General features: G+C 39.9%; 1 protein-coding gene across 2 annotated transcripts in view; it reads right to left on the bottom strand.

The window, feature by feature from the left end:
• The window catches only part of diaph2 (diaphanous-related formin 2), a 352,630-nt gene extending 344,111 nt beyond the window's left edge, over positions 1–8,519 (bottom strand). The window contains exons 1-2 of one of the 2 annotated variants that reach the window (XM_084010082.1): positions 8,487–8,519; positions 7,433–7,806 (exon numbers count right to left, since the gene is read on the bottom strand). In XM_084010082.1, coding sequence (XP_083866208.1) covers positions 7,433–7,516 — 84 coding nt within the window. In that variant the 5' untranslated portion in view covers positions 7,517–7,806; positions 8,487–8,519. The remainder of the gene's footprint in view (positions 1–7,432; positions 7,807–8,486) is intronic. The other variant, XM_084010083.1, reaches the window with a different exon arrangement.
• Positions 8,520–27,902: the final 19,383 nt, after the last annotated feature.

The following is a 27,902-nucleotide window of genomic DNA, read 5'->3' as shown; positions in this document are numbered from 1 at the left end:
AGGACAATTTTGCATCAATTTTTGGTCATTGTAATTTGCAAATTGAAAAGGAGTGGGCGTCGCCAACGAACCACTGCAGTGGGGCAGGAGCTCAGCGGGCAGTCAGCATGGCAGAGACAGCAAGGGAAAGCAGCACGTACAGCCAGGAAATATTCACATCTTACTCAGTGAATTAAGATTCTTTTTTTGACAACCAAACCAGAGTTGCTGATTGTTGGAACAGTGGAAACACTATCTGTCTGTCCAGGTTAAATGAAGTGAGTTTTACGATGAATGAGGCCTGCGTTAGTTCAGTGTGAGGGAGAAATTTGAATTCATGTGTTTCTATGTTACTGTTTAGGTGATATAATAATAACTTCATTGATATTTTGTGAGATTATTGTGGTTATTTTTCTGACGTGGTACAGGTAGGCACAGCTGGCTGAGAGATCAGCTCTATCAGTCAATTGAGCATGCATTTGGGAATCAATTCTTCAGTGGACTACATTTACCATCAGCACTAATTTCCCAACATGGCACATCCTGAAATGATATGCAGTCTAAGCCTCCAAATCGTTGGTAATGTCAGATTCACTGTGTTCATTTCTTATTAGGCTGTCATTCTGAAAACAGAGTCACACATGACGTGGGCTGTGCCACAAGCTAACACACAAAAAAGAGACACAGCTTCTTATTGCAGCACAGAAAAAAAGCTATCATACAAATATACCATCAAGGCACATTTGTACTCTTGGCAAACTGGATTGAATCAAGCACAGAATGTTATTCTCCTCAATAAATACATTAAGTCTTGACAGCTTCAGTGTTGACTCAGTTCTTAGGCACAGTCTTGACTTTCACGTTTCACTCCAATAAGTTCCAAAAACTTTTCAGAACACGTAATTAACTTCAAAAGGAAGAAGAAACTAAAGAAAGAAAGAATGCACTCGATTTCAGTGAGAGAGCTGAAGTGCCTTTAAAAGGGCATGAGTCTGTGGTAGCCTTATTATTTGAGGAGAGTGCTGGTACTGTTTACAGTTTCCTAAAACAGCAACTATTGAAAAGGGGAAGAACACAAAAGCCAGTAGAGCTAAGGTTTGAATGGCATTACACTGGATGGCCTGCCCATGTGACTGCAGACTAGCACAGCACTCCCCTCAGGTTATCGCTGTCTCTGTGTTGAAAGCAAATCTGTAGTACTGTCCCCTTGAGGGTTGGCGTGATATGCAATTACAAAAGTTGAGGTTAGTAATAAAGGTTGGAAATGTTGGCAGATAAAAATCTTCTATATACTACTCAAATTTGCAAAAACGTGAACTTATGACCCTGATCTGTGCAGTTTTCTGATTACTTTAATTAGAGTGCTAGCTGGAAAATCTGTTTTAAAAATGGTAAAATTCCAGTGCCTGAAAAAATGCTGTTGTGTTCATCACTGCAGATTATGGCTGTCAGATACCTCTGAGATAAACAATAACATAACTATTACTAAATTGTGAGTCTTTTAAGATAAGAGCACTCATGATTTCGCTATGTCAAGCCTCTTTCATTAGACATGTACCAGGAAGTGCATCAAATCTACCCTGTCAGCCAGTTAGGCGTGCTTATGCATTGACCTCTTTTCACAGTGTCCCACTTTACATGAAGCGGTTTATTCAACATCATTTTTTTCATAATTTAATGATTCAATTCTTCATTTTAAATACACTATAAGTGTGGCTTAATCTTTCTCGGGAAGACTTGCATCTAAGCATATGCTTCTGTGACATTATATAGCACTGTAGATGACAGCAAATGTCACATTCTACCTCATATTTGCCACTGTCACTGATAAAGTGAAAAAGTCTGAATACAGCTGCCAACTTACCCCGATGAATAGTAAATTAAAGCATGACAGTGTCAATGGCAATCAAAAGAGGAAAGGTTCTGCATTGCGATGTAAAATATGAAAGAACAAGTAAAAGAGCAAGGAAGCCCCTTTATCCTGCCCTACATCAGACTCTGCAATTGCTCAGTCTTAACACAGAATCATCAAACTATGCTCCTACGACCAAACTCAAAGCGTGTATTGTTAAATAGTGAAGCATTGAAGTTTTTTTTTATGTAACTGAGGCATCTAACCCACGATGTATATGAACTGGGCTCATCTCAGAGGCTGTCGGTTTCTTCCACTGTGTGACTAAAGCATTCTTCACCACTTCCTCTCTCCAACTTCCTGAATGCCATTGAAACGCTCCAATGTGGTCCATTTCCTGCCGTTTCTCACACGTCTTGCTGAAACAGTCGCAGTTATACTCAATAATACATAACGTTAAAGTGGGAAAAATACAAAGCAGCACATTGAAGAAAAATAATAGATCAGACGTCTAAACTTTTTGAGGTTGGCCAAACAGGAGATAGGAAATGCTGAGCAGGTTCAAGTGTGCGACAAGCTGACAACCTGTACTAACCACATGCTAACATTACCTAAAAATGATCACTGACGCTTCTCTTAACCTCATGTATCATAGCATCAAAGGCTTTAAAAGCCACAGCTTCCAACGGCAGTGGCACAGTGTGCTATTAAATATGATTCACAATATGATGCTGTCAAAACTGTCAAACAAGTAAAGGTTAACAATACTGTTGCAAAGCAGAATACTTCTGACACTAAAATGTACTACTTTTGAATTTTGGCTCTGGTCTAGCATGCAGCAGAGCTGAGTCATGTGTTCAAAAGTCATAAATCCTAAGACTAGACTCGATATATACAGTGAATCACAATATATCTGTCGGTGTGGTAAACTACTAATTCCTTCACAATGTTCATTATAAAGCAAAGTTACACTGAAATTGTCAATTTCAGCTGTTCGAGTATTTCAGCAATTTTGTGATTGTGATAAAAAAAAATAAAAAAAAATTCACCATATGATTAAACTGAAAAAACAACAATGACAAATAACATGACATATTACCCAAACACAAATTGAAGCAATTGCCTTTCTAGACAACTCAGTACAGAATGAAAAGTAGTGTATGCCTTTAAGCTCTCCGTGCCCAGGTCTCTCATTATAGACTCTACTGGTGAACTGTCCATTCACTACAGAAGGCTTAATTACTTTAATGACCAGCAAAATGACAAGCATTATTACGATCATTAAAACCCAATTTAATTAATAAGGGTTAATTACTAATTGCAAACATCTCACAGAAAATGATGGACATGTGCCAATGTTAAGCTTCACCTTCTGCTTAGTTTTTAGGCAATTTTAAACAGAACCATTACAACACAATTTCTGAAAGCACTCAATTTCACCAATAACACAAAAGCATGACAGCCCATACTTAACGTTCCCACTAGGGATGGAATGATAAAGGATCATATCGGGGGTCGTGATAAAAAAAAAAAACACTCACCATAAGTTGATTGTGGTGAATTTCCATTATCGGGATAGTTGTGTATATATCGTCTAGTTCACTATCATGGTAGAGTAAATGAAAAATAGAGCCTGATTTTAAAAATCTTATTTAAGATTATTGAAATGTTAACACTAAAAAGGATGTTCATTTAAAAAAGTGTTTCTCAACCAAATCTAAAGTGATTCAAGTATTTTTTAGTGGCATTTTAAGACTTTTAAGCATATTTTGATGATAACAGTACATGACATTTTCATATCGTCCCATAGTGCCCACTAGTCAAGCTACTGGAAATAAATAAGCACCAGGTGTGGTCAGTTTTCAATAGACTGAGTCCATGACTGGACATGCTAATGATAGCTAGCTATAAGTTTGCTTGAGCTAGAAATGGCTGTTGGTCCAACAAAAGAGCAACGCAACACACACACACACACACACACACACAGCCCCACACACACACACACACACACACACGTACGTCAACATAACAGTTTAATAATATTCAAGGTTTTAGTGATGCTGAAATGGTAGCAGTTACTAACATCCCGGTTAGGACGTAGCTAGGTCCTTTAAGGCGGTTAGACAAAGTTGCGTAACACATTTTGTCGGTAATAACGCTAAAATAACCTTACAAGGCAGCTGGATTCTCGTGTTGTCACAAGATCATGTGAGAATTGCGGAATAACATATCACACGGAAATTCAACTTGCCAGGCTTTTGCCATATCGACAGTATTACACCATTCACAATCTGTAACTACTGGGGGGTTGCATGGGGTGCTGGAGCTCAGCAGGTCATCATCACAGGGCTGATAACAGAGACAGACAACTATTCACGCTCACATTGACACCTATGAGTAATTTGGAGTCAACACCATGTCTATAGAATTTGGAAGGAAGCCGGAGAATCCGTAGAAAACCCTCACTGACTCAGGGAGCACATGTGAAACTCCACACAGAAGGGCCAGCCAGTGTGTTTGAACCAGAAGCCCTTTTGCTGTGAGGGTGACTATTGTTATTTATTACTCCTGAGGTGTCACATTTTACAGTGTAAGAAGCTGTACTTATTCAACATTTCTGACCTTTCTTTCACTGAGGCCTGAAGAGAGTAGAAAGACTGTTGTCTCAGTAATGTTGTAAACCACTGATCGGTTTCACTCATACATCTACTAATGACCTTTGATTTACTGATCCACCTCATTCCCTTTCTAATAGATAATAGAAAGTGAAAGCTGAAAAGCACAGCCTATAATTAGCAAGCAAGCATGAGTTAGTCTCTTGACTGACTGATGACACTGCAGGATGAAATTACCTACCATACACACTGCAGATAATGAAGATTAGAATTGAAGTTTGCTTTGAAGATACAAAGTTGAAGTCCAATCATGAAACGTGTATTACTTTCAATATGGATTGTTGAATAGTGAACACATCACAATTTTTTTAGAAGTGCAGTTAAAGCCTTTGGTAAGTATGTTGTGTGCTACATTCTCTTGGGAAAACAAATGTATGTATTACAAATCTCTGTGCAGTGAATCATCCATTCAGTAATATCACTGCTACTATATTACAACTGTTTCTCTAAAATTACAGTTAGAGCTGTTTAACATGATCCTTCCAACATCATGACACTCTTTTGGTCAGGTAGGCTTGTGAGAATGTTTCTAGTGAAGAGAGAATTACTATAACTGAAATTTTAAACTTAAAGCCCTCAACACTTTCTAATTCTACCTACAGGGGTGCACATAAGGAATATTGGTTTTCCAAATTGTCTAAAATAAGCGTTTACCTGCATAGTCTGTGATGTGAAGTCACATAGTTATTATATGGATGCACTGAGATGTCTTTTCCCCTCATGCTGCTCTGTGTGAGGTCATCATTTACTCTGGTATGCAGAGGAATAATATTTCTCCCTTTCTGTCAAACCGGCTCCCCTGAATTCCTTTAAAGAACACAATTCCATCAGCCTTTTTTATTGGTGTTTATCCAAACATCAAGAAAATGACATTATCACAAAGAATAGCTAAAAGCAACAGTAAAGTTGTGAATTATTCCCATCTCTGAACACGGTGATGTTATTCTAATGTCCTTGGCTGCGTGAAGTGTCTACATTCTGGGCCCAAAGCCCAAATGGTACAGCTGTGATGTAATCCTGCCTAGTGACTTGTTAAGCAAACATACAGCGATCAGTGTTTCTCCTCTAAAGGCTGATTTGACTTTGCTGAGACTTAACTGTGACCGTGTCTTCCACTTTTCTTATTAGCCATGCAAATGGCAGTGTATTGTTTAGTAACTCTGCATGTGAAAATAAAATGAAAATCTCTACTTTAATCCAGTTTGTGGTAAATGTGTCTGGACCACATTCCCACAAACCTCACTGCATGTGAGGAATGCAATCCTATAGCTCCATATATGGTGACAACTATAAATAGTAAAGTACAAGTAAATTTGAATGTGCCATTGTCCACATGAGATGCCATAATCATCTGATAGACATCTGTAAAGAATCTTGAAACATGAATGGCATTTGTGTTTTAATTTCCCTTTGACTTGTGGCTACAGTATACATTGGGTGAGCTAAAAAGTGGGGATAAACAAAACATACTGGCTCCACCCAGAGATGAATGATTACTTCCTCCCCCAAACTCTGTGTTGAGATTTTCACAGCAGCCACAGTTCAGGCTTCCTTTGCGTCTGACTGCTCCGCCTGGAGGATTGAGCAACAGGGAACAGACCTGGCTTTGAGGAACGAAAAGCAGTGATCTCAGAGACTTTTCACAAGTGATTTGCTTGTGTCAGCCGGGTTCCCTCGCAAACAACTCTTAAACTTGGGAGGCAGGATATTCAAGAGTTGCGGCGCGTTTTCTCAAGACGACAGGGTAGCTCTAGGGGTGCATGTCATTTTAGTACACTCTGGGATTTCCTGCCGGGCTTGCTAGTCACATTTTCCCATGCCTACCTAACTTTGCTGGAACACAACCAGTGATTATATATTCCCCCAATCGGAAACACAGCAGTGGTGCTGTTTCTCTCCTTTTGTCAGAGTTTTAGGACAACTGCATAGCAGAGCAACACCGCCTGTGTCAACAACTAAGTTGTTAAGGAAGTAATTACTATAAGCAATTACTTTCAACAACTGGTCTCTCCAGCTGCTGACTGTGTGTAAGCAGTGACGTGCAAAAAATATGGTTTCATGCAAAGCATGAGTTGTCAGTTAGAAAATCTGAGACAGAACTTCCACCAACACTATCACCACTTCCCAAAGTCATGATCTCATTTCCAGGCAATGCATAGCATGCAGGAATAGCTTGATGACACCACAGCTCTGATGATGCTGGCTCAAGGTTTCCCACTTTCTAAGTAAGCACAATCCTCAATATACACTATTTCACCAGGCTATGCCAATAGAGAGGCTATAAATGAAATGAATGTTGACAGCTTTCAGTTGTTATCTAAAAGTAAATGTTCTTCTGTGCCTGTCATTTATTGTGCTGATAAAACTTTGTCAGACTGACGTAGGAAACATTTTTATCAATCACGTACTGGCACAGTTCACCATGCTATGCGACGAGTGATCCTGTAGCTTTGACTTAGTATTGAAAAACACATTGGAGCCCAACTGTCACAAAGAGAATGCTCTCGAGCTAACTTTCAGGAGATATATTGATGGGGGTGATCACATGATGCGCTGAGTGCTGTGAAAAGTAAAGCACTCTCTTTTGCTCAACTCTAACATCCGTTAGCCACTCTGTATTGGGCTACATTAAATAGTAATAACAACACATCAATAACTATCTGAGCCTCGTCCTGCACTAAAACAGAGATGTGCTGTATTGACAACATGCTGTTTACCAAAGGAGCTATGCGTGCACCTGGCTAACGTGACTGATTTAAAACTGTTAGAAAGGCTAGCAGTTTGAATGCAAATATGCCTAACAAAACCATTTCCACATGAACTTTCTGCAACCATGCAGTTTTCTCAGAGTAAAGTTGTGAGTGAAATTAACCCTTTCCTGTGGGAATACAGGATAACTGCTCACAGTTCACTGCACCCTACTTACCAGCTTTTTATTTTTACCCTCGTCCTCGCTGGACTTCTTTTTGGAGGGTTTATTCGGGTCCTCCCCGCCACTGGCTTGATCCATGTTGACTTTTTAAAGTTCGTTCCCCTCCAGAAAGACTCCTCAAAAGTTGGCAAACTCCAGCGGCAAGCTTTTAACGAGACTTGTACAGCAAACCACCCGGGTTAGGTTCGAAATCCATTCCGTTTGAAAGACGAAGAAAAAGTTAAAGTTGACAGCTTCCAAATAGTTTCCCGAGTAGTATCCAACAGTGTAGGTGGCTGTTGTGGGAGAAGAAGAGGTGTGGTAGGGTATATGCTATCCGTCCTGGTGGCTGCTCTGCTAGGTCAGTTCACACGGCGGGTAAACGCATTCTGGACACAAGGGTTAGATAAATAAAGACACACAGATACACAATTAGTCCATGACAATGACTTGGGCGTTCATTTGGACAAATGTTTGCCTTAACATGAGTTTCGCCGGGTAATGTTAGCCTCATTAGTATGCAGGGCGCAGATACATTCACTGAAGCCAGCATATTGTGAACGGTAAAACAGATGTAAACAAACATGTAAGAGCTAGCGATAGGTAACTTAATCATTTAAATTGGTAAAATAAGGTCAACTACAACGTGTTTTTACATAAACACACGGAGGTCTGTGTTTGGAAACAGGGCTATATTGTTAGAGAAGGCAAACTTACAACCGTTTAACTTAGCGGCAACATAGTAGTAACTGAACAAAATAAAAGGTTTCGTGGCCGCCGGGATGCTCTGTCTGTTTTCGACGTACACTGACAAGGAAGTCGTTTAGCTGACAATGCAGTCATTAGTCTGAATTAATGAACAATTGTTGTAATAATGGCAAATCACCGTTGTTCTCTTTGCTTGGGATACTTTGCAGTGCTGTACACTTAGCCAAGCTGGCATGAATTGACGACCTTTACTCGCCGAATTATTATTTATTTTAACAGACACCAAAACACACAAGCACATACAAACACTGTGTTATTAATTACACGAGAAACGCTACGTAAAATATGAAAGAAAACTCACAAAATCCCATCCAGAGCTTACCGGTGCAACCAAACATGACTGCCAGGCCCACGGTGATTCCGCCCACCCGGTTTACGATTGGCCAGTGTGATACGTAGGGGAGTGAGAGTCGCAGTCGCTATTGGTCAGATTTCCTGACAGTGACGAGGTCGCGTGACGTCGATGGGGAGGAGAGCGTTGTGACGGAGAGGTCAGTCTGATCTCGCAGCATGCGGATGGGACTCAGTAACAATAGATCTCTGAGTTCGTTACGAAAGAGAGGCCGCGGATGGGAGGCAGGGCGGGAATCCGCGGCAACAAAGCGCGCCGTGGTTGTGTGGGTGCGTCTGTTGATGATAATGACAGCTGGTGTTATTGTTATAGTTAGAGGAGTAAAGTATATATTTTCTGCATAATGCAAGTAGGATATATTTGGGGCGTTGATTATTTGATCATTTGTCAATGACAGAAAATGAACTTACAACAATTTTAACTGCAATTGTCATCATTACTGACCTTAAAAACATCTTGATGGACACTTTTTTCGACAACTTTTATTTGCATCTCCTGGTCTTCATCACCAGAGTTTGCTCACTTGTCGTGAACATTGCTCACTCGTCTTGATTATATCTTGTTTAAATTATCTGGATCTGCAAAGTCAAGTTGTCAGATAAATGTAGTGCAGTAAAAAGTGCAAATATTTCCCTCTGAGATGTCGTGAGTCAGAGGTATAAACTAGTTTAAAATTAGGCCTACATTAATTACTGTTTTTCCAACTCCAACTTTTCCAAGTCAATAAATTATCGTAGTTGTGAAATATTCTGTTTTTAATCAATAATATATTATTATAATATATAATAATTAATACCTCCAATCATTACTATTTTTGATATCACAATCTATAAATTGGAAAGTATCACATTTTTCCCAGGGGAAGGATTCCTCAGGCCAGGACCCATCTACAGAGGTCTGCTGAATGTCCTCAAGTCATAGAAACTTCTGTCATGAAGTAACACAGGGCCAAATAATCATCTCAAAACGTGATAATTAATTGCTAATTTAAAGGAATTTAATTAAGATAACCAGCTGCTCAGGGTATCTTGATATTTAGCATAAAACATGAGAGTGGCATTAATCTTCCTTTGAACAAACTCTCAGCAAAAAGCAATTAAGGAAATGTTGAATGATTCTATATACATTCAAATATTGGGGACAACGTTACTGGAGCCCCAAATATATGACCACAGTAGATGCAGTCTTCGAGATAAAGGTTATGATTAGGCTGTAGCCTAACATTTTAAATCCTGTGTCTACAGGTGTTGCTAACAAATAGTAGGCCTACATTACAAGTCTATTTTGTAACGTAGGCTCTGAAAGACTAGTCTAGTAGTTGTTTCTTTGTTTATCTGAAAGAAGTGCCCTCACCACTTTTCAAAACAAAGTGATGCCCACGGTGCGGAAAGGAGGCAGCACCGTGCACCTTTGGGACACAAAAAAATTAAATTAATTATGAACATGGATTGTGGCACCCAAAAAACACAAAATAATCTGAGTACAACTGTATGGCCACTGTTTCAACAATCAAGCCTTGATCAGGGCCAGAGTACCGATGCATGGATGACCCCTCAGCAGCATGAGTTTTGGGGCCTTCAGCATCCCTTGCTGACCGATGGTCTGTCACCATGTCTGATGGTTCACAAAAACGTTAATGAAGACAAGAGATTGTGCCCTTGTCAACCAAGTGATAAACAATCAAAAAAGCCAATTTTGCCCTTTCGTTGGGCAGACAGGAACAGAATGATTTGTCTACTTAAGTCTTATAGAGTATGTGTCCAGTTGTCTGATTGCCCCACCGACACCAGGAAAGTGATCATTTAACCTTCCTGTTGTGTTCGGATCAATATTGACCAATTTTCACCTTAACATTCTAACAAATGTGTTTTCCTTCAACTGATCACCGACAGGTAGCATGACACCCTTATATCCAAACACCCACCGATGACTATATTAGAAAACTTCTTGCCTTTCTGCACATAACCTAACTATTCCAACTGAAAACATATCAGGAGCTCATTACAGTCCCACATTCAAACTTGCATCATTTCCTTCTCTCTCACAATTCTCAAAAAATGTAGAACCAACATATAGCATATGTTAGTTATTGGAACAAACATGATTGTTCATCCCACCACAACACTCATCAGTACAGGGAATGTTTGGTCTATAAATAAGGCACTTCACTTCACTCTCTTGCCCATGTGTCATTCTGTGGCTCGTGACCACCATGTGGAAGCAGCTAACTGTAAACAAGACAATTTAACTCTTTTGTGGATCATTTTCCTGGTGAGCAGAAGAATATGGTGCCTGGAGGTGTGGTGGAAAAAACTAAGATATGGGGGGGGGCTAAGACATCCTATGTGAGACCGTAACACACAATGTAAAGAAACACACAATTCTTCTATAGACAAACTAAAGTATTGGCTGGATATAAATTATGTTGTGATGGCACTAAATGAAAAAACACCACAATTCTTGAGAAATGTAATTCTTATTCAAATATCTACCTTGTGGATGTGAAGAAAAGGGGTCACGACATTAGGAATCATCCTCTCGGGAAAATTAATCTCCCTCGACACATGTATGCCATATTTCCTCCACCTAACCAAATAGTTTTGTTGCCTTAACCTAGCCAAAAAACTCAAAATCCAGATCTGAGAGGGAACTGGAAGGTGGAAAATGCGCTTTCAAGGAACTATTTTGCTATTTCGTGCAATCCAACTTGTTGAGATATTTCTGCCTGACAACGAACCCACAGTGCCATCCACAGTGTCATGTCATCAGCATGGCTTAAAAGAAATGATGAAGAGGACCCTGTTGCCACATACGTGTTAACAAATGACAGCCTCTTGGTTTGTTATACAGGCGTATCAGCCCTTTGTGGTGTGGAGGAAAATGTACTCAGCCAAAGGAAGCACTATGACTGCAACGTCCACACACAACAGCCCTGGCCAGTTTGGTGAGTGGTGCAGGGTGAGGCAGGACAAACTACGCCTGGAAAAACAAATACAAACAAAAAGGAAAAAATAGCAGGACAATGCACAAGTGGTATCATACTGCAACTCGTGTAAATGAATATCCACAAACACATACGACCAAACAACTGACCCACCTGCTGCAGCCACAATGGGAAATAGGAAGTAACAGTAAACTGAGAAAATGACTATTGGCTGTTCCTTTTATAATAAACCATTTCACAGGCTCAATTAAAGACATTCACAGGATAAGTGTTCATATGAAAAATAGTGTTTTCTTTACAATAAATACTAGCAGACAGTTTTAGTAAATGCAAGACAGATATCAATAGGATTTTTGTTATACCAGTCAGGGATAATTGTTTTTTTTCTTCTTTTCCTTCCCAGTCAAGCTTGTATAGGATACACATACATTGTGTATATACCAGAAACCGCATGATAAACATTTAAAGTAAATCACATCTTTTAACAATACATTCTTTGTTGAAATCTAAGTATCTTATATGCTCATGATCCATAACTTATCGATGTCTAGTCTGCGGCAGGAGGGGAAAATACAATAAGAGTGCATAACAATAAGTTACAAGCGTGCTTTTTGGCAAATTACCTTTGCTTATTGAGAACAGCAGTCACGCATTGAGATGAGGGAAAATATTCATCCTTTAGATGGGCATAGTAATAAGCTATACGCAGACAGAGTATGAAATATGACAGATAAATGGACTTTTAATAGTAGCCACAGTTGTTGTTGTACCGATTTTGCATGATCACTTTAAAGATAAATATTTTCATTAAACACTCCTCTAAAAATATGTTAAGCACTTTCGGTCTCAGTTTTTCCGTTTCCTCTGTTGCTATTATGTTTGAGTCCAGCTGCTTCCAAGCAGCTCCAAACATTTAATTAGGTCATTCAGCTTTCCATCTGCCCATGTTGGACCAATGTCATTCACTGTTGGGATGGGCCCTATTGGATCTTTTGCAAGAAACTGCAGCAAAGCATTGCTTGCAGTTTGGAAATTACACCACGAGACTGAGCATGAGTGAATTTTACAATAAATTATACACAATAATGCTTTTAGATAGATCATTCTAATCATTCAAACAGCGTTCACTCATCGATTATTTCCTGTTTCTGTTTGCAAGGACAAAAAATGATCATGTAGTATAAGCATTTACTGATTTTGCAACATCTTGCACCGTTTGTGGATATTGTTAATCCAATGTTAATCCAAATGTCGCTGATGTTCCAGTAATGACCCTGGTCACTCTGTGTCTATTTTTCTGGGTAGCCAACATACACCAGAGCCGACATTCACTCACAAGCTCTATAATTAAATTCATGCAGCTGCTCTGGATGTGGGACATCATTTTTCATTTGGCCCATCTGACATGACTGGCCATAGCCCCGAAAAAGAAGATAGGTTACTCCATGATAAGAAGAAGGTCTGAAGTATGTTGCCGAATGCTTTCCATTGCTATCAGTCTCTCTGCTGCACTAGCTAGACTTTGTTGATACATGACAAAGCAGAAACTACCATATTCATTTAAAAGCTGTTGGTTGAACACGGTTGGATCATTATCACACCCTGCTGTGATCAAATATGCACTCTGGCAAAACCAGTATTACTGGGCTCGTTTGAATCCTGCAGACATTTCATTCTTTAATTCTGCCAAAAGTTTTTTATATTTACTATTCCTATTTTGAATCTCCCAGCATGCTTTGCACTTGTTATGCAGAGCCATCCCTCTCCCATTACAGTGTGGCAAGACTACGAAAGATATGAGGCTGTTGTAGGCAGCGACGTCAAAGAGCACTGTGTTTAGACCTGAGAGATGAAAGAGAAATGATTTGTAAATTATTCATTGCCCCCCCCACTGTACTACAAGGGAGCAGCGCGTTCTTTAGTCCAACAGAGCTCGCTAGAAACTTATGACAAACTCTTGCTAACTTTACCGCCGGTGATCCTAGACATATTTCTATACAATATGCACTATAAAGAGAATTCCACGCTGGTTTTGCTCTATTTTGTTTGCTTAGAGTGAAAAGACGTTTGTCATATTGGATGAATATTTGTATCACTTATCATAATATGAATTTGTTTTCATCATACGGTTTCTAATTCTAAGACGAGCAATTACCATATCAGACAGTTTGGGTTTCCCTCCTTTGCAATAGCGACTTTTTCTTTTCCTTGTGTTTATTTTGAATAACTTGATTTCAGATAACCTAAGAAACACATTACAAAGAGAGTAGACAAGGACACTAACATCGTCATTGAGCCTTCACTAACCAACCAACCAACCATTAAAACGTATTTTCATTGAAAGCTGCGGAGAGATATTTGTATACCAATTCTTCCCTTGAAGGTTGATTTACCTGTTGCCATGGGAGCCAGCTAAACAAGTGTGCTGTTGAAAGGGCACTTGAAAAAAATTGCACAAACACAAATATGTGTCCGAGGGGAGGATGTCACCTCTCCATGTTATGCTAATGGAGTAGAAACTATATTTGTATGGTTTGCAGCACACCAGATGAATTGACAGCAGAGTCTATGAAGAATATTCTGTTGACATAAATATGATGTCAAGCATGAAGACCTTTGCTTGACCTCTACCTTTACTCTGCTCAGTGCTACTCCATGTCTGCACGTGCACCAGCTCATGGCACATTATGGTGATAAGAAATCAGGGGGGTCCAGGATTATGGAACAGATGGATGATAAGAATCACTTTTTTATCGGCTAAAAACTGTAATGGAAATTTAAGAAGTGACGCGTTAATCTCCAAGTTGGAAAAGTAACATTATTACACTAGTATTCATGAGGAACATATTGCAGGAACTGTTGGCAGACTGCAAAATACTGACATCGCCATCACTGATCAATTATGCCAGTGTAAACAGATGTATACGCATTTTCGCACAACAGTTAATTCACTGCTCGTGAGGAAATAAAGCAATTAACATCTTATTAGTCTGACTTTTTTTGATAGACGCATACATTCCGAGCACAGAGAAATGAACACAGCCTACTTTGTCGACACATCTCAGGGAAGAGAGATAGCAAAGGTGCAACAAAAGGCTGAATTTCCTCTCAATATTAATCTCACATAAAAGTTGTCAAACTGATACACTGCGCTGTGCCTTTCAGAGTTTGAACACACACCTCGCTGCAAATTATGACACCCTGCAACCCCCTACTAAGAGTTACTTGTAAATATTACAAATCGACTGTTATGCCGGTAACCGACAGTTATGTGCCGGTACAAATGATGGAAGAATCTTTTATGCTTCAACAGATAACTTATGAGGGGGTTGGTTGAGGCACCGACCTGTATCAGACAGTTTTACTGAGCCTGAATACAAACCAGGCTCTTCAGCAGGTCCCAGTTGGCAGCACCAAAGTCTAGCCTGAAAACATTCATCAGTTCTTTGCCATCCGTTTGGTTTTTACAGACTTCCTTTAACTGAGGGGCATTCTATGACTTACTACAGGAATATACATTTCCCAGATGTTTAACATATGGCAGGCCTCCTAATACCAAGCATTTTATGCATACCTTGCGGATACAGTTCATCATGGAGGTGTTGATTTGTTTGTTTTATTCCTGACAACCAACAGCAGCACAGCCATCAGTGGGGACATAACATTCCACCCCGTTCCACTGCTTTTTGAACACTATTACCTTCGTCAACGCTGGAATTCTCCTCAGGCAATCTAGCTTGACCCCTTGAAGACCAAAGGGAGCGAAGGGACAAGAAAAAGACGATTTCAAGTTGTTTACTTGTAGTGTAAATACAAAGTAGAGCTTCTACAAAACAAGCTGAACAAATCATGGAAATACTGGACAAGGAGTTTCCAAATCTGTTTTTCTTTTAAAGGCCATTTTATTATACATTCAGCTATATTATGTATTGTGATTGTTTTTGATTGTGAATGTTACTCCTTCAGTGTTCCAGTTACAGTCTAAGCGTTTGAATTGAGCAGCACGCAAAATCCCATCGGGAAGTTCAAATAAAAGAATGAATGCAACACAATTGCACACACAAGTGCACTTTTAAAAGACGTATAAACAGGAGCACAATGTGATTTGTCCCTTTGGGGTCAGGATGTTCCGTTTAAATAGGCTTAAGTGGATGGCAATTAATGTGCACAAGCCCATGCAGTAAACAACTTGACTCTCCAGCCGTAAGCACCTTTACCACAAGAAAGACCTATTGTTCAGGCCAGGCACCAAATGAATACAGTACAGGACGTAGTCTGCAGTTTCCTGTAAAGGGGTGCAGACAGGTATTACACTGTAATTGCTTACAGAGGAACAGCACAAAGGCACAGTACCTTGCAATAGTTCTGCTTCTTTGTGGGACTTACTAAACTTACTGTCCCTAGGTGACTGTGACCTTAATTAAGATAACAACAGGCAGCTTTGTGAAATGTTCACCCGTTTCCGTGAATATCCATGTTGATTTTTATTGTCCCTGTAGGGGGAGCTTGTACTTCTTTTAAGTATGTGATTTAGGTTGACATTCTACAAAGGACTGACCAAGCCCCCAATTTAAATTCACTGTCAAGGAGAAGTTATGTTCTTGAAAATGGCTACAGTCATTAATTTTAGGAATCATTTTCTGAAGTCTCCTTAATTAGAAATCATTCAATGCTCAGCATTATTACCAAAATCACCTTGTAATTAAAATGCTAATTCAGGCAGGATGTAATTGTTGCAGAGAAAGGTGGAATCCCAGAGATGACAGTAAATGTATATTGAAAGTGCCACCCAATTAAAAAAATACTTGGGATTCAAGTAGGAAACGCAAACTCTATTTGTACTGGGTCCAAAACGCAAGAAAAACAATATTTTTCAGACACAAATTAGCTCATGCTTGTCAAATAATTCCCAAACCCCACTTCTATTTAGCATCCACATCCAACAGAGTGCACATTAATATCAACTTCAGCCGATTAGCATCATTGCTTTTCTTACTACTCTCTATCATTTGCATGTCTGCACTTGGTATGCAAAACGCTGCTCCGCACAGCTCTTCTCCTCATTCAGAAACCCCGTGGCTATGTAACCCTGACCAGGGCATTTAGCCTTCAAATGCTCCACTGGCTAAAAGTAGAAGGCACTGGTTGTCCCAGCTGATGTTTGAATATATAAGACTATAAAAAATTTGTAAAAGCCAGGACTCAGTGAGCAAGTTTGTATTAAACGTGTGATCAACTGAGTCACATTGGAACTTCACTCTCAATTAGACACCCTTACTTTTCACTTGATAAAAATGGAATTGAACTCAAAGGCATCATCCTCATACTGCAGGGGTCCAAGTCATATAAGATAAAATACATTTTCTCATATATTTCAAATGGTAAAGGAATAGACAGTCCACGTTGAACACAAAAGGTATCGCACATTATGTAAGATGGCACTTAGAAATATATTACACGTTGAAATATAAGGATCAAACGTGGTGAAATTGTTATAGCTCTCTTTTTTATTAGTGTTGAGTGCTTTGAGCCTCTCTGTAGAAATATCAAGATGCCTGTAAAAGATTATACAGCATACAATAACTACAAAGAGGATAATAGAGACATGAGTTACAATATTAGCGCACTGATCTGAAACTGGAAGGTGCAGAGAATAAAAGGGGCATCACAGTGGTGTGCAATCACTGCGTACAACAACACGGCTGCTAACTCCGACACAGATGAAAGGATTTCAGAAAGTACATTTGAACCGGAGCCCGCAACATGATCCCATGCTTTTCTTTTAGGGTGTAGGGAACAGCATCACCCACCAGTGACTGATAATAAACATATTCCTCTTACAGTCATAAATCATATATAGCGAAACCATTATGGGTCAAGTTGATCTCCTGGAATATGGAATACATATATTTCCCACCTCCCTGAGGTAGGCCTAATGTGGAAACTGACTGTAAATAGCATGTTATGGACGGGTAAGGTAGATGTAGATTCAAGCCCTAAGTAAGTACAATAGTAAAGGTGGAGGTTTAGCACCACATGACCAAAGAAATTATCAGTATAAGGTGAAAGAAAATACTGCAGTAAATAAAGCAGCACAAACATTGTAGAAACACGTAAAACCATCAGTGTCATTCTAAGTGCTCAAGGACAGGAAACTCCCCAGGAAGTATGCAAACTCAAATCTACAACGATGGATGTGCCCCCTGTCACGACCCCCCCAGGCAAATTAAGGGGCTGTCAGTCACTCAGAAGGTAGCTGTCAACTCCACAAATGTCTTGAGTGGCCTGACAGGCCAGTGTGGCTACGTTGGTTCCTCCGTCTCACTAGCAGAATTGAATGCTGTCAACTTGTTGAAAAGGAAAGATTTTTTTTGTGAGGAAACATCATTTTGTAAAGAGGGTGAATCCTGAGCTAAACCACAAATAAAACACATTCATGTAGCCAGAGGATGGCCAAATCCCAATACACCCCCTGGCCCTACCACATAGCCCCTCTCTACTGCTCGTTCATGCAGAGGGTCCCCCATTGTTGTGATAGTATAGCATAGTAACACATGTGTTATGCAGATGACATGATGTTACTTGATAAACTTTGTATTATAGTTTCATGTCATTTTAGTGTATTATAAACCTTTTCTTTATGACAAGCACAACAATAACGTCCCATGTTGTCTTTTTAGCTAACTAATGTTTGAAGGCTGATTTGTGCATTCAACATATTTCCATGTCACATTGGCACTCTCGGCACAAGGAAGGAACACAGAAGTTCTCCGACTGGCTCTGATTGGGCTTTCTAACCAGGAAGCAGTGTGATAAACAAGCTTGTGAGATACGCTTGACATTGGTTTACGATCTGCAATTCAATGTAGAGAAAAAGATAGTGGTTAGAGAACTTCACAACATGTCCCAGTAGGAATATGAAGAAGACATAATGGTAAGTTTAAAAAAAAAAATGTATGGCGACTTTAAGCCGTATCAGTACAAGCCTGAAATTCACACAAGCCCAAAATGACAGTTTTTCTCAATTGCTAAAACACTAAACCCTATTGTCTGAACCAAATGCTCCGTTGCCTGAACCCACTGATTGAATCAGTCACTCTTTTGGCAAAACCATAAGCACTTTTCACCTGTCTAGACACAACTTGCCAACACATTTTCATTGTGATGCACCTGTGTTGCATAATGGTGAGCACAGGTGGCAAAAGTCAAACACAAGTAAAGCACAAAAGTCACTGGTTGAACACGACAACTCAAAATTGATCACACTTGTGGCTAACGATGTGAGGGAACATATATTCAGAGAGCACTGGTTTGTGAGGCACTACAATGGATAGAAATCTGAGAGGAGGAGTTTGTGTGAGAGGGGGTCGAGGTTGTCGAGGAGGTCGAGGAGGTCAGCGAAGACAAAGAACAGTAATATCTGATGAAATCAGAGCTACTGTGATTGACCATGTTCTTGTCCATGTTATGAGCATGAGGGAGGCCGGACAAAGGGTACAACCAAACATCAGTAGATTCACTGTGTCCACCATAATCCGAAGATTTAGAGAAGAGAACAGATGATTACCTTTTTTGACATTATAGTATGTAAATGTTGACAGCAATTACTGTATGACTATACTATATACTGTACCACAGTATACTGTAAGTAAATATATGTTTCAGTACATCACTGTGCCAATGTACTGTAGTATTGTAATGGAGGGTTAGTCTAACTGTTTTTAAGCCTAGTATTCCATGTATATTTTAGTACTTTATGTTTACGTAGTCTTTACTGTATACAAGTGCTAAATGCACAAGATTTCTGTTTGTTTTTGTACTGTACAAGTGCTACGTGTAAATGCACAGGATTTCTGTTTTTGGTACTTTTATTTTTTACTATGTACAAGTGCTAAATAAACAGGTTTTTTGTTTTCCAACATGCATTTAGCCTAGAGTGAACAATGAACATTTATTTCTACAGCTTCATGTCCTGAGCATTGTGTTTTCTATTTTTCTATGTAGTGTTTAGTGACTGCTCTGTAGTGGTTTTTAATTTTGATTGACTCGGGGCACGATTTGACAACATAGTTCAGTTTTGAGCACCGATTGAACTGTTTTGAGGTGAGAGTTCAGTTTTGGGCACAGATTAAACTGTTTTGAGTTGAAAGTTTGGTTTTGCAAGAAGAGTCTGAGGTTTTGTGAATGTAGCTTGAAAATTGGGTTTTGTGTTCACAGTTTAGAGAAAAGGAGAGCAGCTTTCGAGAAATGTGTCTTAGCAATCGAGAAAAACTGTAAAACAAGCCGAAGTGAAACTTTCAGACAATCGTTGACCTCCATTATAATTTGGTTCCCCCCTCTGAGCTGTCAATCACAACAGCCAACAGAGCCGTTGAGCTGAATGTTGTTTACCCCTGGAAAAATTGTTTCTTACAAGAAGTGATATTCAAACTCAAATTTGAGCCAGAAGGAGGATTAACGACAAAATGAGTTTTAACTAATCTTGACAAACATTTTCAGGTACATTTTGTAAGATTTATTGAATATGGACAAAACATAATGGACAAACTAACTCAAAATATCTAAAAAAAAATAAAGCAATTTTGGTGAACAGGAGAAATTGAGAGGTTTATGTAAACTAGGTGGCTCTGTTGTCAATGACATTTAGCAACACTTGTATGGTCTGGTTATAGTTGCTGGACTTGTTCCCGCTCCTCATCACGTCTGTATGTAAACACTGGCGATGGTCAGGGTCTCAAAGCGTTGTCCCATTTCATAGGGGAAGATTTCACCCCACAGCTCTGTTCTGAGGGGTAGGTCGAAAAGGAAGGGGCAAAATATGCTCAATATCCTCTCATTGTGTGGTTGGGACATAGGCTCTTCTCTGGAACCAACACGGGCTGTCCTTGTAGATCAGCAAAGTGCTTCCCAGCTTAATCCAACTGCTCTTCCACGCCTGCTGAGCCGGCCTGGGCAGCTTGGCCAAACACCTAACCACTGATGTGTGGAGAGTCTGTCAACACAGGGCGCAGTTTGCAAAGGTCATGGTTAACATCAACCTACAAAGTCGCGCGGACATAAAAGCAAAGGAATGTCTTAACTGAAGGGTTCTGAGAGCAAATTACCAACATTTGTCATTTGTAATACAACACTTGAAGCCGTAGCTAGAGCCACATTTTCATTCTTGAGGCAGCGAAAGGTTCAACCAGGGCCACAGAATTCAGTTTGTTCGCTCATGCTTCAGGCTGGCGAGGAACTTAGGGTCTCATCTGTGTCTGCGGATCTTCTGAATATAAAGCTTTTAGGGAAGTACAGTCAAGGTTTGAGGCTATATTCTTAGGTGGGGTTATGATGGGCTTTTTCCGACTATGAATGTTGTCGTTTCAGATCTTTTGAATTGCAATGTCAAGATCACATTCGATATTGTCGTCTCAGCATCTGCGCAAGAAGAACGAGTCCCTGAGCTTTGGTCCACAAGGTTACCAGCAACTTAGCCATAAGCAAACAACTTGGACTCACTAATGTTAGACATCACTGTCTGTAATAATAGAGAGAGAAAATCAATTAATTTATGATGTAACAATATTCATTGCAACGCAAGAGAATTCAGTGGTGGTCGATGAAGAATGAAGAATGAAATGGAAAGCTAATAAAGCGATAGGAATCTCTGAATTTTCCAGTCTATAGAGCTTTTGTCACAATATAGCAAATTCACAACAAAAAAGGACTAAGCTTTTCTTTTAGGCATGTTTTGTTAGTTAAATGAACAGAGGGAGAAAACAGCTCCACTGGAACTGGTTGATTTGTTCCTATGCCAGCGGGATTTTCTTTTGTTAGTGCGAGTCTGTGTGTAGGTTAAATAATTGCAGAAGGCCACCCTCTGCCCATGTTGTGCCAAATTTAACAGATTAGGTATGATACTGTGGTCTATTTTTGGATCTTCAAACAGAGTTGCAACGAACCCCACCTCTGCTTCTCCGGTATGGAGAGGCAGCAGAACTGTGGGTTTTCGCTGAGAGAGGAAGAGGGCAGCTGTGGGACAGGAAACACAAGAAGATTTCCCTGGTGGGAAGCCCTATTAGTCTGTCATAGATTTACAGAGGAAAAACACAATGGAGGCTGCAAACACACAGCTGAACTCCCTGTTGGAGATCCCCTAGCCTACTGTAATAATCTCTGTATTTATATCAAACATGGATCCATGAACATTTACCCCTCTGAATTTAGCTTCAGCTGGAGCAGATGTTTCTGTAAAAGAAAAAAAGCTTAAGAAAACCTACACACACAAACATGATTTAGGTTTCTTCAATGTTTACATTTAAGAATATTTAATATGTATACCATTTTAGATTCCCCCCCCATAATCCTATAATTGTATGCAGCTTCTATCATCATGTATCTCCGGCTCCTGTATGGATATCTTCTGTAAGGCAGCATTTATTTGTACATTTCATGCACAGTCACAGTTCAAAGTGTGTTGCAAAAATAAAAAAGGGGGGGAAATTATGTGATCAGTAAATACTAAATTGCAAAATCAAAGCAGGGACAAAAAAGATAAGATATGAGGCAGAAGTAAGCAGATTTGTTTAAAAGTTTATATTTGAAGATGCTTAGATTTGGACAGCACCCAAGGGAAGAGCGTCAGGGAGGTTTGTTATTATGTATGTTACAAAATACACTGTTTTTATTGCATTAATAATTCATAGCAATATCCCAAATTAGTATTGTCAGTGAGACGCTATAAAGGAAAAGGTTTTTTTGCACCAAAATGATTTGCAACTTCACAAGATTGAAGGATCAAATTCATTCCCACGGAAGGACTTTAGTAAAGTCAGGGTTTGGTCCGTGAATCAGACCAACACCAGACAACCAGACGTAACCATGACTGCACAGACCAAATCTCTATTTTGCCCTCATTGACTCTCCAGCACTCCTCACCCTTTTCCTCCCCTGCATTCACAACACTTCCTGCGTACATACAGTTCAGTTCCATGCTAGCCTTTTCTGCCAGGCCCAGTGGGACTATGTGCGTGCTGCACAATAGTTGCTTTTCAACATCATTGCCCCGGCTATCTGATCTTACAGTGGGAGTGGAGCTCAGGTCCTATCTGCAGTCATTTACTGCTGCCCCATTTCAATTATACAGTGCTGATTGGTTAAGAAGTACGCTGACCCCGACTTACTCATGGCTAAATCTGGCAACAAAATAAGTGCAACTCTGAAAGGAAAACAGTCATATACATCAGTTAATAGCGATAAAGCAAAGTATGATTCCATATCTCTTTCAATGCAAAATATATATGGCATTAAACTGTCCTGTGTTTAAAGAGGTAATCAAGTCAACCAGGCACCCAATATAACATTTCATTATGCCCGGATGTTCGCTTGCGTTTTCATCTAATCTCAGGTAATCAAGGGGAGAGTAAGAGAAGAGAGGCTGAGCAGAAAAGAGAGAAAGATGGTGGACATTTCACACCCTCAGAGAGCTGTGATACAATATGTGCAATAATTATCAGTGATGACTGTCTCTCATTCCTGAGATCCTTTAATCAGGCTGGGAAAGTAAACACTGTGGGACAGATCAGGGATAACAATCTCCAACCGAGTGTGGAAAACACCGAGCATGATTTTCTCATTTCCATGGGATGCCTCATCAAGATGAAGTGCATTGCTGAGTTACTGACTAATTGTCTTGGTACTAGACGAAGACAAAACAATCCATTTTGTTATGAAGAGGCATTTGAAGAACTACGACGGAGGAAAATGGACCCTCCAGTCTGTTCACGGTTTGTATCAGTCTCTCTCAAGGGCGAGACATGAGACCACACACCTGCATTGTTTCAACTTAATTGTGGGTTCAGCCTGTCAGCCAAGAACCTGCGTCTTATTTTGTTTAATTAGGAATAATTGCATTGAGCCAACATGTAACGTCAATTGTGTTGTTTATCTATCTGGAGGGTGGCGTTTTACACGGAGTAACAAAGAAAAATAAATATGATTGGATGATGATCAGCACCATCTGCCGTTATGGAAGCTGTGTGATCCATACCAACATCCTCGCGGATGGCAACAGACCAGTGGTTAGTCAACAGAGACATCTAGAGGTCGGATATAAATCTGCACATCTCTTCATCTCAAATCAATGCCTCATGCAATTTGAACAAAATATTTTTATAACGGTGCTGCACACCATATTTATTCATATAGACGGCAAATGGCACTTACAGTAATGGGGGGAAACAGGTATATAAACCTCTGTAAATGTCCCGCGAAGTGCAACTCTGCCACGCAGACAATCCAGTTGGATTAATTTCGCCCGTGGCTGTGGCCATCCAATTAGTCATGCACCACTGTAATATGGTGATCAGTGTGAGCTCGGAGGCAAGAAATAACAACATGGATGGCTTCATGAGGCATGGCAGACCAAATGACAACCGTTTGCCGTCAAATTGCATTGCTCTGCAAGGTCAACAGCTCTGTGTGGGAGCTTTGGACGGCACATTTTGAAAGCTATCACACAAAAGCAGAGCAGGAGGGTGCCAAAATATACACACGGGTGGTTATCAGAATCAGGATCGGAGTACTTTTTTAATCCCTTAGGAAATTGTATAGCTGTAATTGCTCCATAGATTTATACTGTGCAATGAACAACACTTCTTGATAACACAATTAATACATGCAGGTAGAAATGTTCCCTAAATTGCGGCAGAAATTCGTTCTCGGTTTATATAAACAAACACAACACTATGATACTGCTCTGCTAGCCACGCTTTTAAACAAGGGTTAGCTCGTCGCCCCCAATCACATTGGAATTCATGAATACGCCCCAGAGTTCAAGATGAGTTATCAAATACGTTATAATGTTTGACAGGAAGAGAAGAGAGGCATTCTGATGAAAAGAAAAAACTTCTAATGGTTTGACGTATTTGGTATCTACCAAAAGACAACCAAACAGCTCGCACAAGGACACAGGTTTGTACATTTAGTTTTATTTTTTTATGTCTCTAAAGTTATCAAATTAATTCCAACTTTGTGGGGTTGCAGCATCTTCTGGAATAGAAACTTCTTACTCCATAAATAAGAGCCACTCATCCACTTTGCCCCATGGCCAGGTCAAGGATGGTATACTTAACATTTGTTATCATCCATTTGGTGCAGGTTTAGGCTGGGGGGGAGGGGTGCAATTGGTGAATTATGCTTCTCTGCAGGGGTCCCCCCCCCCCCCCCCTAGCAGCCCATTAGGATTAGACCGTGTGTGTCCCCTGTCAGCACTATCATACCTGAGCAAAAATGCATTCCTGAGAAAGCGAAGTATTGCCCAGGAGTGGAAGACCTTGCTTTTTAAAGACACACACATTAGTCCACCTCCCCCCCACTCACCGGCCCTTCCTCCTTTATCTCCCACCACTAACAAAACAACCGTGTGCACCTCACTGCCATTTTGCACCTCACTCCATATAGCATTTTACTGCTTTGGGGGAAGCAACAGAGACGTCCTCAGCGTGAAATGGATGTGCAATCACAGCCGTTTCCTTGAAGGTTATTACCCACACACCTTGGCTCGTCTTGACGGCCGCCGTGAACACAACGCGGGGAAATGACAATGGTCAGTTTTCGTTGTGTCAGAGTGTTAAGCCACAAGCAGGAGAAATAGCTTTGACACTACAGGCTCCCTCAAATCACCACACAGAGCCACCTAAATGCCACAGCAATAAGCAACGAGACAGGCTGCATTTTTCATCACAGAAGGGGAGCTCGTTTCGGAGCGGAGGAGGCCAGCGCATCTTGTTTGGCACTTTTCTAGTAACAGGAGGGTTGGTGGGGGGAAGTGTTGTCAAGGAACAGCTTCACAGCGGTGGGACGAAGCTTTCATTAAGGCTTAAATTGAGGGACATCACTACATCCCACCATGTCCTGGGAGCTGTTTAGTTCAGGTACAGCAATGGTGATAACAAATGGGCCAATTGAAAGCTCATTACGCTGCCAAAACATACAGTATATTGAGGAGTCCAAGGTGGCAGAAAACAAAAACTTAAGAAAAAAAAACCTCTGGTTTATTATCCAATATGACACACACTTCTGATTGAGGGGCTTGATTAAATTCAGAAGGCGCAACGAGTCCCGATTTAACTTTTTTACCAGTGGGACACTGAACATTCACCGTGTCTTATTCTCTCTCTGATGTAGTTAACAGAATATTTGCCTTAGGCCCCTGTTCCTTTGCAAGGAATGCAATGTCTGAGAGCTCAGGTGTATATAAGTATAGCTCTTGCAGTAGATAAATGTGTATCTGAAATGTGTCATTTAAAGCTCCTATGACTGTATTCCAATGTAACTGATGGGTCATGTTCCAAGTATTGTTATTCTCCAGGAAAGCTTCAGAAAAAAAAGCACAGTTCTGACTAGCAAAAAAACAACTAAACCCATTATTCCCCCTCCCAGGTTTGTGTTTGCCATCTCATGAATCATTAAAATCCAGAATCAAAGTCACGGAGGCACCATCCCGAAATGATGAATGTCATCTCGCATCAAATGAAGCAGATAGCATAAATTGCAGGGTGGAAAAACTGTAGCTCAACATTGATGTTACCTAGCAGGCACAACCCTCGTTTTTTACTCAGAGGAATCCTAGAAATACAAGTGAGCATTGGAAATCTGAACTTATCTGTGAGCGGGCTGTTATTTGTTATTTTTTTTTACTTGTGTGGTCGTCTTGTTGTGAAACACACCGACGTTCTTCTGTTGCTTTACTTAAAGATGAGCACCACAGTGTTTGCTGTCATGACCTTTCAGGAGTTTACAATTGCAAATGAAATAAACTGCATCTGTTGTGATGTTGCCGGCTGTTGTTGTAACAAAGATAGATTATTCTTGACAGAACGGCTTTTCCTTTTTTCCCCCCAAATGATGAACAAACTCATATTATAATACCGGATATAGTATCCCTATACTGCAGCATATCTATACTATTAGTCAGAAGTAATGAAAAGAACACTTTGACAAACTGTGCATAAGAAAATACAACATTAAGTCCTATATAGGCTGAATGCTCAAACAATCACAAATCAGCGTTCTGAAATACGAATCACAGGCTGCTCTGAGTGTAAACTCCATGAAGATGATGGATTATTACTGGCACAATTGTCTGCTCAATCCGTCCCCACACCCCGCACTTTTTTGACCACTTGGCACTGAGTTATTAAGCCCCAACAGCTCTCTTTGATCAGGAAACTTATTATGAGGCATCATGTTTTCATTATCATGAAGATGACATCTTGATCACACTATGATTTATTCTGCCTCGTTCAATTCGCAATTCGCTCAAGAACTCTGGAGGAATGGGTGAAAGCCCCCTCCTCTCCACCCAAACACACACACACACACACACACACACACACACACACACACACACACACACACACACACACACACACACACACACACGACAGAGCGAATGAGGACGTTGTAGAAGAGGCAGACATCCACTTTGGGGACAGAATCCATTATAACCCACCTGTCAGCTCTTCAGTTCACTCCTAATGATTTCACCCACCAGCCCATTTACTGAAAAAGATTAAATTTTCTGGAACACAATAACCCTGGCAATTAATTAAGTGTTTTAATAGCACATGTGTCCCTGAAATGTATTATTTATTGTGCTCAGCTCTAACTAATTAATAGCTGTTTGGTGCAATCGTTGTATTAAAATGAATAGTTTTGGGAAATATTATTATTTCATTTCTCATTGAGTATTAGATGAAAAAAAAATTGCTACCACTCCGATGTCTGTATGGTGAATATGATGGAACATCCAGCAGCCGGTCTGGAAAACCAAACCTGCCTAGAGGCACCTCTAAAGCTCACCAATTAATGTTTTATATCAGTTTTTACTTACTTTGTACAATATCTAATCTTTAAAAATGACATGTTTCACATGGAGTTACAGTATGTGTCCAATTATATCTTGGCCATGAGCAGTGACTTCCTGGAGTTCTGTTGTCATTTTGAACAGAGCTGCTGGCTGTAGATTCATATCGGAACCAGAATTGCTTTATTCGCCAAATGTACAACGAACACATGAATTTGACTTTGTGATTCAGTGCAGTACACAGAGGAAGCTAAAGTTAAAAAGGTTAAGTTAAAATGTTAAATTCAATATATTATATAGAGTTAAGAATGATAAGTCCTGGCAAATATTGCACATCTTGTACTGTATTGTTGTCAAAATGTCGGACTATTCATTTAAAATCGATTTGGTATGTCAGATAAATCAGATATGAAAAACAAATGGACCTGCATATATATATAAAGACATCAAAATAATATCATATCTCTTGAGGGGGTTTGATTACGAGTCTTCAGGATGGATGTTTGAAAAACCCACAATGCAACAGTGATGGAAAATTTCCCTGAATAAAACAATCAAAGGAGCATATGGTTGC

Source organism: Eutrigla gurnardus (assembly GCF_963514095.1).
Source record: "Eutrigla gurnardus genome assembly, chromosome: 5".
NCBI classification, from domain to species: domain Eukaryota; kingdom Metazoa; phylum Chordata; class Actinopteri; order Perciformes; family Triglidae; genus Eutrigla; species Eutrigla gurnardus.
The sequence above is the reverse complement of the archived record's forward strand: the minus strand, read 5'-3'. Positions and strand labels throughout refer to the sequence as shown.